The sequence below is a fragment of the Carassius gibelio genome, chromosome A5, assembly GCF_023724105.1.
Source record: "Carassius gibelio isolate Cgi1373 ecotype wild population from Czech Republic chromosome A5, carGib1.2-hapl.c, whole genome shotgun sequence".
Lineage (NCBI taxonomy): Eukaryota > Metazoa > Chordata > Actinopteri > Cypriniformes > Cyprinidae > Carassius > Carassius gibelio.
In genome coordinates this window covers 27989254-28002542 of record NC_068375.1, presented here as the reverse complement: position 1 = coordinate 28002542, position 13289 = coordinate 27989254, and the positions used below count along the sequence as shown (strand labels likewise).

Here is a 13289-nt window from a genome sequence, read left to right as displayed (position 1 = left end):
TATTTCTGATCTATTTTATCAGTGAAGAAATTCATGAAGTCATTACTATTTAACTGTGAGGGAATATTTAGATCAGGTGGTGTCAAGTAATTTGTCAATTTAGCCACTGTGCTTGGATTAGATTGGATTGTTTTGGTTATTTTCTATGAGTTTGTGGATATGCTCGGCCTTGGCAGTTTTTAGAGCCCATTTATAGCTGGACTGTTTTTCCACGCAATTTGAATAACTTCCAAGTTAGTTTTTCTCCATTTGTGCTCAAGACTACAAGTTTCTTTCTTGAGAGAGTGGGTATTACTGTTATACCATGGCACAGTACATTTTTGTCTAACCTTTTTTAATTTGATGGGGGCAACAGCGTCTTTTGTGTTAGAGAAGATAGTACCCATGTTGCCATCATGGCATTTAATCTAGTTCATGTGTATTAATGGTTACAAAGAGCAGTTGAGATTAATCAGGATGTGTGAAAAATTGCATACGCATGTTTCTATGACCATTTTGTTTATAAATGAGACTCCAGATCAATCAGAGACGTGAGGATTGAATCAAATGAGGAAGAAATGCTTAAGCACTGGGAAATCTGAAAAAAGGGGGCATGACATATTGGCTATCAGACAAATATGGTGTGAACTGCACTTTTATAAAAATAATAAATGGGACACACAAAGTCAAGGATAAACTGAGTTGGGACTCCAGTGAGGTTATGTGCACACAGCCAAGGTCATTTCATGGTGCTTCTTCAGTATCTGATAGGTCATAAGCTAGTCCTTCCCTGTCCTGTACTTTTTTCAAGCAATTAAACCATGAGCAGGTAATTGGGTCACTGCCCAGATAAAGTTGGATCATTTCCAGCCCCCCTCAATGCTATAAACTTGCACAAGGTGTTTTATATTGTTAGGTCATTTTTCATTATGTTTGCTTGAATATAACACTTTTTTTCTAGACTTTTCCCTCATAAACAAAGGTCTTTTCTTTGAACAAGCACATCAGAAGCCTAAATGACACAGAAGAAAGTTATATAAAATAAAATAAATAAACAATTCAACAATTCTTCTCCTCCACGTCACCCTAGTGCCATTTTGGAGAGTACCAACAAAAAGTGATTCATTGATTCATAAAATTACTGTTGAACCACTGATGTCACATAGAATATTTTGATGATGTTCTTGGTACCTTCCTAGACTTTTAACGTGGTTGGACCCTTGCTGTCAATGGAGGGTCAGAGAGCTCTCAGATTGAATTAAAAATATCTTAATTTGTGTTCCAAAGACGAACAAAGGTCTTACAGGTTTGGAATGACATGAGGGTGTGTAATTATTGACAGAATTTTCATTTTTGAGTGAACTTACCCTTCAAAACAAGTCATACAGGTTTAAAATGTAATTCACATTTTGGGGAACAGTTCCTTCAACCTGTGACATACTTTGTTAGGTTAAAGTTCAAGTCAGAATACAATGACCCACTTTCAACCAAATTCGTTCAGAAGAGAGAATATTTTGATGCTCAGGAACCTCCAATATGATGATCCCCTTGTGAAGAACTTCTTTCTATAAAGGCAGCTAAATATTTTCATGTAAAAAAGACCCATTTATATTATGAAAAATACGTTTTGTAAATATTAATAGTTATTTCAGTTTACACTGTATATTTTTTTTCACCATTAGCGCACTGTTAGATATTTAGAAGTAAAACTATGGCTGTCAATAGAGATAAAATAATTGTGATTAATCTCATGATCTTTGACTGGTCATTAGAACAATTATAATACTCTGTATAATGATAATGATGATGATGATAAATAATAATGTTACATTTGAGTTACAAATTTTCTTTTCCATACACCCAGAACACCTTTGCAGCTCCCCGAGGATCCACTTTTCAAACCTCTTTATCGCAGCACCATTTTAATCACATTCAGACCTATATCAATAAGTTATATTGTATATACCAAGGTATGTGACCTTTTTTTTACTATAGAGACCACATAGAGAAGTTTTATTATTCTTAATTTAAATCAGGAGCAACTTCATTGACATTGTAGGTGGCAAACAGTTTTAGAAACTGAGGCTCATTATTCAATCTGACAATCTTCATATAAATATAGACTCCAACATCTCTTTTTTAAGCTCGCCAAAAGCAGTTCTACTCTGTAATGTAAACTTAGTTTATCCCCAAAAAATAATGTATCACTTATTGGCCTTCCCGTTTTTAAAGCTCCTAGTTGAGAATCTCAAACCATTTATGAAAGTGCTTTTTATTCAAGTATGAATGTAAATGTCACACAGTTGTGGTTGTTTGTGCCTCAGAATTTACATAAAGCTAATAAAAGCTTCTAATCTTATAATGTCAAAGATATTTCAGTCATGTTGAACAAGCAGGTCATCTGGGTCCTGAGAGGCCCAGGTTTTTTTAATGCTGTTGGACACACTGAAGGATTCTGGATGAGTAATTACCAGCACCTGCTGAGAGACCCATCTCACTAGACCGGTTGGAGGAAAAGGCAGCACAGAGACAGAGGAGGAGGTGACGAGTAATTAAAGAGGCCCATGGAGGGATCACAGCAGACAGGCTTGGGTAAATGACAGGTGGGCCTGACACGTTTACCCACCACTGGGCCCCCTTCTGACGTACAGGTTGCACAGAGGGTGGATAAAAGTGAAAATGAGCAGCTAAACTGAGTTTTCCTCATGAATCCATCCCCATCCTCCCCCTTTTCCTCCAAGGAACTGGAGCTGGTCCTCCAGCTGAGCTGTGAAACCAATCCAAACGGTCCTGACCTGATTTTTTTGTATATGAGTTTCATAAATCACTAATCAGAATCTACAGAGCAATGACATGCTGCTAAATTACATTTACAAGAAGCAGTTGAAGGCAGAATTGTATAATAGTTATAGTTAGAAGTTAGAATAGTTAGAAGCTTTACAGATTATATAGATGAAACCTAAAGTAAATATTGTTCTGCTTGGACATTCAAGGCTAATTTGCACTTAGTGTTTTTGCATTATACTCTGGTTATTTACACTTAATACTTTGAATCTTTTATTTGATGCCACATATATAGCTTCCATCAAAACATTAAAACTGTTGAATGGTATAAGTCTCTTATGCTCACCAAGGCTACATTTATTTGTAATAAAAATATGATAAAAGCAGCTATAATTCAATTTTATTACAATTTAAAATAACTAGTGTCACATGGTCCTACATTTGGTGAATTCAGTACAGATCTTCTAGAGAATATGTGACTCTGAAATTTAAGGAGACACAGTAGCAGCATCTACATTTGATTTTGGTATGAAATGTGATTTTGGTGAAAAAAAAAAAAATAATAATGTGGAGTTGTGTACATAAACCAGCCAAGATTACTGTGGGTGAAGCCTCAAAGGAAACAGAGTGAATCATAGTGTGTCATGGATCAATAATTTAAATACTGCGTAATATTTTTTCAGATATATGATTCTGTAGGGCATCATGTCTATACTTGTTTAGAAAGATTCAGAAATCAACATTTGTTGGAACATATATAAATATAATATATATACTGTATATATAATCCTTTATAATTGTTGTTCTACCATTTTCATTTTTGAATGGATACTGATTGAAATTATACATAATTTCTATATCTTAAATTGATCAATAGTGGCAGTGAAGTTAGAAGACTTTAAAGATTTCTATTTCCAATAAATGCTGTTCATCTGAAAAAGAAAAATCTATTTTGTTATCACAGATAACAAAATAAAAATAAGTGAGTAAAAATAAATATGTAAAAACAATACACAATGTGGTAGACAGTTTATTGTATTTACAGATTTGCTATTTACAAATTATGAAAGGTAAGGTGGATAGATGTAATGATATTAAGTTGTGTATTTTTCCATTCTAAATGCTTTTTCTTTTTTATGCAAATGCATGTAAAATAATGCAGAAATCTATAATTTCTATGCCAACAAATTAGATTTATTCAGTTTAAATTGATCATTTACATCACTATCCTATCTAACCTGAGCAGTATGCAATTTAAAAGAGTGGGCTGACCTCTTGCAGCCCTCCCATTGCTTCTCACAGGGAGACAGCTGGATCAATCCGCATTTCCAGCTCTGGGAAGAGGCTGGAGGTAATAATAATAGCACCTAGACACGCTTGCTATTTATACGTACTGATGTTTTTGTGCAAACGTGGGCAGATGGGGTTGAATCTCCTGATGTGCGTCACCAATTACCTAGACTGCTAAAAACAGCCCAGGAAATGTGAAAATCCTCACGACACTGGCCTTAAAGTCATCCTGTGATGCCTAGACCTAAGCTAATAGTGCTGTTTTCAATGATAAAACAGCAGCTTCCTCTCAGTGGCTGAGTCAAAGCTGGAGGTATAACCCAAGGGTGACTGTTTCAAAAGAGCTAGAACACAAAATTAGATTCACACTGATACGTTTTAAAGAGTTCAGCTTGCTCTTACTCTTTTGAACATGACGACAGATACGATTTAAAGACTATTCAGGGTCCTCCAATGAATAATCATCACAGACAATTAGGATGTATCTAAAACTACTGTCACCTGTGTCATAGTTGTGCATCTCCCGAGTTGGATGACTGAGACATGACTAGAACTGCCTCACAAGTTTGTACACAGCCCACTTCTGCAAGGGCAATGACCCTGAGATATGTGGGAGGTGTTAAAACATCTCTCGGTGTCCTGTTTCTCATCAGCATCTCTGAGAACGGTGATCCTATAACAACAGGTCTGTGTGTGAACTGTGATAGATATGTTGGGGATGTGAAGTTCTCAAAGTTCTCCCACAGTTTTCACCACATGGAGATGGCTTGCTTGTCCTCTAGAAGAATAGGAACCCCAAACTGAAAATTCAGTCATAGGTTTACGCACCCTCACTTAAACTGGTTCAGGAATGGAGACTGTCAGTAGATCACCCACAGGACTTTACAAGCCTGTCATGCCTTTTATGGTTTCATGCTATTTTGTGGCGTTTAGTAAATCTGTTCCTAAAAGAGTTGTTTGAAGCTTCAGATGGGGTGACATGTAAGTTATGCAAACATATTGTTGTACATTTGGTTCTGGCGATTGGATTTAAGCTTCAGAATTCAATACAAGTTGTGTTCATCTGTGAAGATTATCACTATGAAAACCAAATTTGAACAATCATAAACTTTTGTTGGTCACATAGCTTATTTTCTACAATAATGAAAAATTATACTGGGTTTTTGTCATAAAAAAAATAAGTCAAAATCTGTTTTCATATCAAACAATCTCAATGGGAATGCAAGTGAATAGCTTAGGTATTGTAGATCTCCTTCAGCAAAACTCCTAAACAAAAACTTGTTGAGAACACATTATATCTCAGTTTCATTTCTGCCTCCTGATCCACAGGCCAGCTGAAACATCCCAGCAGGCCGTTAGGTCAGAGACCCTGCCAGCTAGCTTTAATCTCATTCATATGGCTTTATTTCCCCCCTCACCTGTTATGCTGCCAGTCTCCTGGAGATATTTAGGTCACTCAGTTACCAGAGGATTTCAATTTGATGACTCCGAGGAAACTGATGGGATCAAGTGTGTTCGTGTCCCGACTAAAAGAGTGTGAAAATTAGAGTGAGGTTATTTTTATCAAGATCTTGGGGGAGATAAAATGAGGTTCTTGTTTACTGTTGATTGAAAAAAATGTTCAAGATGATTTGATTTGGTTGAATACTGAGACTGATGATGCCGATTCCTCAAGCATTCTCTACTTGATACGGCTGTTTGTCTGCAATTGTAAATGAATCCAATAATATACTGAATTTAACCATGTATTTTATTTTTATTTTTTTTGCTTTCCAAAATAACAGTCACCATTTAGCATATACTGTAGTATATATGGGCAAAAATTAATTTAATGGGTTTCTTGCATTGGTTATTTTCTTTCACTCTTTGATCAATCTAATATATGTGTGTGTGTGTGTGTGTGTGTGTGTGTGTGTGTGTGTGTGTGTGTGTGTGTGTGTGTGTGTGTGTGTACAAACATAAGCCTTTAGTACAAAAGGACCTAAAGGTCATGAGCAACATTTGTTCAGGGGTGTCCGATCTTTTGACAGATACTGTACGTGTAAGCTGACATTGTTCTGTCAGTATCTCTGCAACAGGAGAGAAGGGTGATTTAATTAACCGTACCTCCAATCCAATTAACGGGCTACTCATTATTTCACTCGTTCTCTCTTAATTTATCCTCCACCTGTCTCTTCAGTGTCTCGTTTCCCCCTTCACATATTTCCATGTCCATCTGTCTACATCTTGTCTGTCCTCTTTTTTTCAGGTGTCTTGATTCACTCCTCCTCTGCTTGCCCTGCCTTGCACTTCTTGCCAGCCAATCACGTGGACAATCAGTATGATTATACAAACAAACGGATCTCCCTTCAAATGGTTATTGACATGCATATCAATCAACTGTGTTTGCTCAATAAGAAAGTCTTTAAGTTGACATGCCAAGATATATTGCATCTGAAGTGCTCTGCTCTTGAAGGTCATAGTAAAAGTCAAACTCCATTCTGTTTATGAAATTAGACAAGTATGCACCATAATCCGTTTTTAGGTCTCTAATTTTAACTAAGTTATCCTTGGATTCTACCCATATCAGTTCAGCAAACAGTAAACCAAAGACATCTCTTGACACAGTGCAAATTAATTTTGTATTATTGCAGAGAAATCTCATCACACCTAATTTCTCTCAGCCACTGATTTATATAGTTTGTTTACAGCGTTTTCTCTGTCGTTCTGTTTGTGCATGTGTTTTGCTGCTGCACTGAATATATAATATTTGCTGAAAAAAAGGCCTCAGTTTAGAATAGTCTCAATTCCAAAACAGAATCTCATTTCTCTGTCCCTACAAACCACAGGACTAGTCAAAATGTGCCTGCTTGCCTCGCTGGAGGCTGTTTAGCAAGAGCAGACTGCAAGTTACAGCGAAGTGGACTATTTGCATTAGCGTCACCGATCTAAATTTAAATACATATGCAATTTATTATAGAGTCTAAATGGCGGGTAAAAGTATTCAAAATATTTTATTAAAATATATTACTGTATATTAATAAATATTCTAAATATTTTAATTAATACCCAATATAAATCTAAATAAAAAATATATTTCCACATTTTCTGAAATTTTTAGCTTTCAGTGAGTTCTTTTTTTTCATAATGTGTTTAAAAAAAATTCAATAAAATGAAGAGACTCACCTAATATATTCTGCTGAGCTTCATTCAGAAAACATTGATTTCTTACTTTCAAGAAGTTACTTTCAGTTATTTCAAGCAATCATTTATTTATTTATTTATTTATTTTTGCTTGTTTTATAGAATCCTTTTATAAACTGTATCCGTTATGCATATTAGGCTATGCAATCTAACTAAAACATACTTAAATCGTACATCATATTCCCACATTTACAACAGTTATTTCTACAGCAGTCATGCCAGTTTCAGCATCAGTGAAAGTGAAAAGGTTAGTTGCTGCCTTAGAAATATAATTGATAAATAAATTAGTACTGCTATAGGGAAGGTGATGAACGTTCCTGTTTTGCATTCGATTCCAGCTCTCTGTGTGCTAGAGACAGTGTTGCCAGGTTGGATGGATGATTTCCAGCCCAAAAGCTTTCAAAAAAATCTACCCACTCCAACAAAAAGCCGTCCAAAAACTTTAGCTGTCAAAATAATGTGATATATGTCAGCCAAGGTTGATACTTCTTAAAACAAAATAATGACTATAAAATAATAAATAAAATGTTAGATAAATTTCCCATGGATCAAATATATTAAAGAGAATTACCAAATATGATTAAAATTTGCAAGTGTTAAAACAGCAATCAAGAAATTAACTAACAACCTTGAAAAAAACACGCATCATTTTCAAAGTCAATGGTCAGAATTTAAATGCAAAAAAAGTGCTCAATACAAATCATCGGAACAAACATCGTGATTAGGTATTTCACACTCGTTTATGCACACACGACAGTCAAAACTGTGTCATTCATTGATGCATACTGTATGATACACACTGTATCTGTACGATCCAATAATAATAATAATAATAATAATAAATAACAATAACAATTAGGCTATGCACTTTTCTGTCGCGCTACAATTTCACACAGAACATAAAGGTATTTTGTCAAGTACATATTGTAAAACATAATACAGAACTTTGCACAATCAAAACTAACAAGCAGCTTTCAAGGATATGCCAGGTTTAGAATGTTTAAAAGATAAAAATATATTTTTATTAAATAATTTAAATGTGCTCTGATTTCGGAATTGCAGTGATATTAGAGCCTTTTCATCTTTCCCTCAAAAGGTGCAATTCACGTTTTGAGAGTTAAAACATCCCACTCTTTACCAAGTAACTTATATTTAGGCATTATGATCACTTACTGTATACAGTTATACATTCAAAAACAGATCCGAAATCCAAAATCAATTAGCTCATACATTTTATATGTTTGGAAATCCCCAAACTGATCTCAAACCAGACCAAATTTTGTCAACCTACCCAAGCCAATTTTTACCTGCCTAATCAAATTCTAAACCGAACCCGCACAATCTGGCAACATTGGCTAGAGGGCACTACAGTATGTAAAGCTGTTCAGGAAATAATCCATACCTATTGAGTGAATATGGATGGGGTTTACTGGTTGAAAGGCATTGATTTATATTACATTGATTGTAACCAGACATATACAACTATGAATTGGTTTAGGTACACTGGTTGGCACAAGCATATATTGGTCTTGTCAAGTATACATTGCTTTGTTCAATAATAGATTGGTTTGATTGACTATGCATTTATTTGTTCACCTACAGTATATATTGGTTTAGATTAGTGCTGAGCAAAGATATTTTTTTTTTAATCGTGATTAAACGCATTGCTATGCAAATAACTAATAATGCATTCAAAAGTAGTGTATTGTGCACCTTTTTCCATTTAAACGTAGGCCTACCGCTACATGAACAAAAGTGTAATAACATTTGGTTTGGAAACAAAAAAAACAAACAAAAAAAAACATTTTACAGCAGTGTTCCTTTTACATAGTAGCAGTTAAAATATTTATTGTAGCCTAGATCTAAACTATAAATAATATAATATAATATAATATAATATATCTATTATATATTATAAAAAAAAGTTTTTATGGAAAGTATTTTATAGTTTGTTAAAAAAAAACAAGTTATGCTCAGAATCCAGAGCCTCCATCATAAGATGATAACAGGCATCTTCCGAGTAGAGACCTGCATGATCGCGGGACCGATCGCAGCAGAGTGCAGCGCCGGACAATACTTGATGGGCAGGTATAAACTCATGTGTGCAGGATACGGGAGAATAATTAGAGTTTGCTTACACTAGGCAATCTAAACCATGCTAATCGTTCCATTTAGAAGTCCCTGGCTCAGGGGAAGAGGTGGGCAAGAGCGCAGTTCAGTTATATATAGATCAGTGACTGTGAGCACTAACCGTGCCATCTTCTGATCTTCTGTTACCTGGTGCATGATTGTGTGAATATGGCACTGTGTGAGTGGCAAAAGCAATAGATCTGGAAAGCAATATATTATGAGAGGGATGTGTGTTACCGCATCCCATAAGACTCAAAATAATAAACCACAAAGTTTAAAAAACATTTAAAATAATAACTATTTAAATATTAGAATTAAAGGCATTACAATGTACATAAACTCTGCTAAAATAATGTGTTATGTTATGTGATTCTTCAGTTTGTGGTTGAAATGATATTTCCAGAGAGTGTTGGGGTGCAAACACATACTACTGTAGCTGCTTATCATGGGAAATGCGCTCTACTGTGTGTAAGGTCAGCAGCATCAACCACAGCAGTCATGTTATCAAGGCTCATGCATATGGCAGCTCAGCTTATAAGCACACGTTACTTCAGTACATTAACATATTTAGAAGGAAATGCTGCCTAAATCATAAAAAACACTCCATTCATGCACATGCAGCCTTATATTGCAACTCCATGCAAATAATTTACCTTTAACAAAACTAATTTTACACACATTTGCATGCTCTTTTATTTAAAAAATGTTAATGTCTTTCCGCAGAACCAATTGTGATCAAAGTTCACTTCCTGAAACTACTTCCTTAACTATTACTGGGCAATAACCTCAAACTTCATATTCACATCACCAAATGGCAGATGACCATGGAGTATCAGAACATTTCTAACAACTCTCTGTTTGTCCGTACCTCAGCAGTAGCATCCAGCACTGTTCTTGGATTGTGCTGTGCGCTGGGTGTACCCGGTAATGTAGCGGCGCTGGTCATGCTCGCCCAGCATTTAAAGGATGACAGTTTCACCCCAAAACTGATGCTGAGTCTGGCTGTCTCGGATCTATTGAGTCTGATATTTCTGCCTGTGTGGATTGATGCCCTTCTGAACGGCTGGGTTTTTGGCCAAGGTCTGTGTAAGTTATTTTCCTATGTAGTGTACTGGAGCCTCTACAGTAGTGTGCTTTCTGTCACCTTGTTGAGTGTGCAAAGGTACCTGCAGGTGCTGTATCCACAGAGATGGGCCAAGCTCGGGCAGAAGGGACAAAAGTGGCTGATTTTTGGAATATGGACATTAAGTGGAGCTCTGGGTTCTTATGCTCTTTATTACAGAAACGTGAAGCAGAAGGCTGGGCTTCTACGCTGTTATCAGGATTATAAGAATAAACAAGAAAAAATAGTCATCTTACTTGTCGAAACTCTAGTGATGTTTTTTGTGCCTGTCTTCAGCCTGTTGTGTTTCTACCATCGACTTCACCAACGGATAAATCAGTCAGTTTCCTTCAGAAGCCACAGGCTGACAAAACTGTCTGTCAGGATCGTAGTGGCCTTCTTCATATTTGGGACCCCCGCTATGATCAACAACTTGGTCTCTATGGCAATGCCATGGGAATCAGATGGCAGCAACAATATAACTGGCGCTCTTTTCTTTATTAACAGTTGTGTGAACCCCTTTCTTTATGCCTTCTCAGCTCGAACGCTGCGATGCAGAAGAAAACAGCATTCAGATCAGCCACAAGAAAATCTGAATGAAAGCTGAAGCTTTTCTGTTGGTATACTTCTGTCTAATATTATTTGTTTGCTTTTGAAGTGTGCTTAAAGGTAAGCGCATATTACATTTTTCATCATATCCCATTTATGTTTCCTCAGCTGAATAGAATACTCCTCCATTCCCAAAATATTAAAATTATCAAGTAAGAATTCCCGAAACAGTACTATGGAAACCAACCTTCTGCTTTTTGTATTTTCTTTGTCTTATATGTTAAGGCTGTAAAATGAGCAATTTAAATAAGCTTTCAATTTTCCTCTTCAAAAGTGGTAAGCAATGTGGTAATGATGAGGCAGATAAACCACACTTGCTCTACTGACTGCAGTTTTCAAAGTTTCTCTGAAAACACAAGGAACTTAAAGCCCTACACAAAGAAAAAGGATGCCAACAAAGACTTCTTCTTTTGCTGAAATTTGTTGTTTGAAATTAATTGAAGACTAAATGGAAGTGGTTATACAACAATTTGTATCTTTTAAAGTATTTTTTCAAAGCTGTAAATAAATATTTTCATAGTAATATAAGAAAGATCATTTCTTGTCAGTTATTTTCTGTTTTGGTTTAGTTCTGTGTTCCTTGTTTAATTTGACCCAGTTTTCTTTGTTCCCCTTTTCACCCCAACCAATTAGTTCCTATAGTTACTAATTAGTTCTCACCTGTTTTGATTCTGCTAATCACCTGTCTGCAGTTCTTTGTCTGGTATTGTTTGTATGTTTCAGTTGTTGTGTCATGGTTTAGTCTGAGTTTTGCCATTAGATTTATCATCGAAGACTATTAGTTTGTTGACTTTTTGGGGGGGGGGCATTGTGTGCTTGATCCCTGCTCATTAAATTCAATTCTTTCTACTTAAAAAAAAATCACATTTAATTCAATTACTTGCTTGTGTCTTTGTAATTGTGATATTTATAGCAATTTATAGTAAAAAATAGTTTCAAAGTAAATCTTTTTTTTCAGTGTAGCCTACATTTTAACTGAAACTGTCATGATTTTTTTTTTTTTTTCTATCTTAACACTCTAAAAAACTATCGGTTAAAAACATCCCAACTTGGGTTAGGCTGGGTATTATAGGACAAAACACGTTAATTTAACCCAGCAACATGTTGATTCGTTTACAGATTAATTTAAATGCTCTAAACATTTGTAATATACTCAACATAACCATTGGTTTGCATGTTAACGTCCTTTATTTTCCTTTATATAATTTAAAGTAGCCTAATTTAAATACTTTTTTTTTATAGTCAAATTTTTAATGCATACGCCATGGGCTATTGTCTGTATTTAGACTCGTTTAACAAACATTTGAAGTAAATAATCCTGATTCCACCGTAATGGCTCGGGTTCGTAGTCGTGCACGAGCTGGAATCGTGTTCGGTCAGGGAACTGTAGGCTACTGCCGATAAGGGGACATTATGCGGACATATATTCCACTCTTTGCCGAAATATGCCATGACTGACTCCATAACCTTACCTGCCCATAAACGAACGGTAAGCAGCTCTATTTGTTTTAAGGTATGCCATGTGTCTGTACAGGAATTAACTTCATTTCTTTTGTGCACTTTTAAGCCGACGACAAAGGACAAGCTGCGCAACTTCTCCTTTATATGGCAGTAGTTTCCGTAATGTCCAATCAACTATGATTTTATATGGATCAATATGAGATACTAAGAGAGAGAGAGAGAGAGAGAGAGAGAGAGAGAGAGAGAGAGAGAGAGAGAGAGAGAGAGCGCTGCGCGTGAGCACATTCTCGCGTCCTAGCAGCCAGCTCACCCTTCACGTTTGCTGCACTTGCATCTCAAACTCCGCACCCTAAAGAACATTCTAAACTTCACGTCGTGAAATTCTGATGAACGCCGCGTTCCTAAACATGAGGAACAAGCGGAACATCTGATAGACCCTGAGCAGCAATCTGAATCAGGTTGAAGTGAGAGGAGGAGATCGCATCTCCACTCTGCGGATGATTTGTTTGCGTTGTGCAATTATTTCCTTCAGAAGTGACGAGTGGAATGAGCTGTTTTTACACATTGGTGGTTTCACTGCAGCATGGGAACAGCCGTGTCCAAGAAGAAGAATTTAAGGAATGATGCCATTTCTTCTGTTGCCGCAAAAGTTCGGTGAGTCTCTGGAGAACACACGCGCCAGAAACGCTATTTGTGAAGGCATGCTGCACAAAACTATGACATCTCATCACACCTCATATCATGACGTTTC

The 13289-nt window shown here is 36.0% G+C and overlaps 2 protein-coding genes across 3 annotated transcripts in view; both read left to right on the top strand.

Annotated features, from left to right (window-relative positions):
- The first annotated feature begins 10190 nt into the window (after nucleotides 1–10190).
- On the top strand, nucleotides 10191–11486 carry LOC127987993 (leukotriene B4 receptor 1-like). The gene has a single exon (XM_052590474.1). The coding sequence runs from the start codon at nucleotides 10191–10193 to the stop codon at nucleotides 11073–11075; it is 885 nt and encodes a 294-aa protein (XP_052446434.1). The 3' UTR covers nucleotides 11076–11486.
- Nucleotides 11487–12812: 1326 nt separating this feature from the next.
- Nucleotides 12813–13289, top strand: part of LOC128009455 (NMDA receptor synaptonuclear signaling and neuronal migration factor-like) — a 29879-nt gene continuing 29402 nt past the window's right edge. For both annotated transcript variants that reach the window (XM_052592952.1, XM_052592951.1), the window contains exon 1: nucleotides 12813–13192. In XM_052592952.1, the coding sequence (XP_052448912.1) occupies nucleotides 13122–13192 (71 nt within the window). In that variant the 5' untranslated portion in view covers nucleotides 12813–13121. The remainder of the gene's footprint in view (nucleotides 13193–13289) is intronic.

Coding starts and splice junctions, on each gene's coding strand:
- LOC127987993 (XM_052590474.1), top strand. CDS start 10,191: ATGGAGTATCAGAACATTTCTAACAACTCTCTGTTTGTCCGTACCTCA.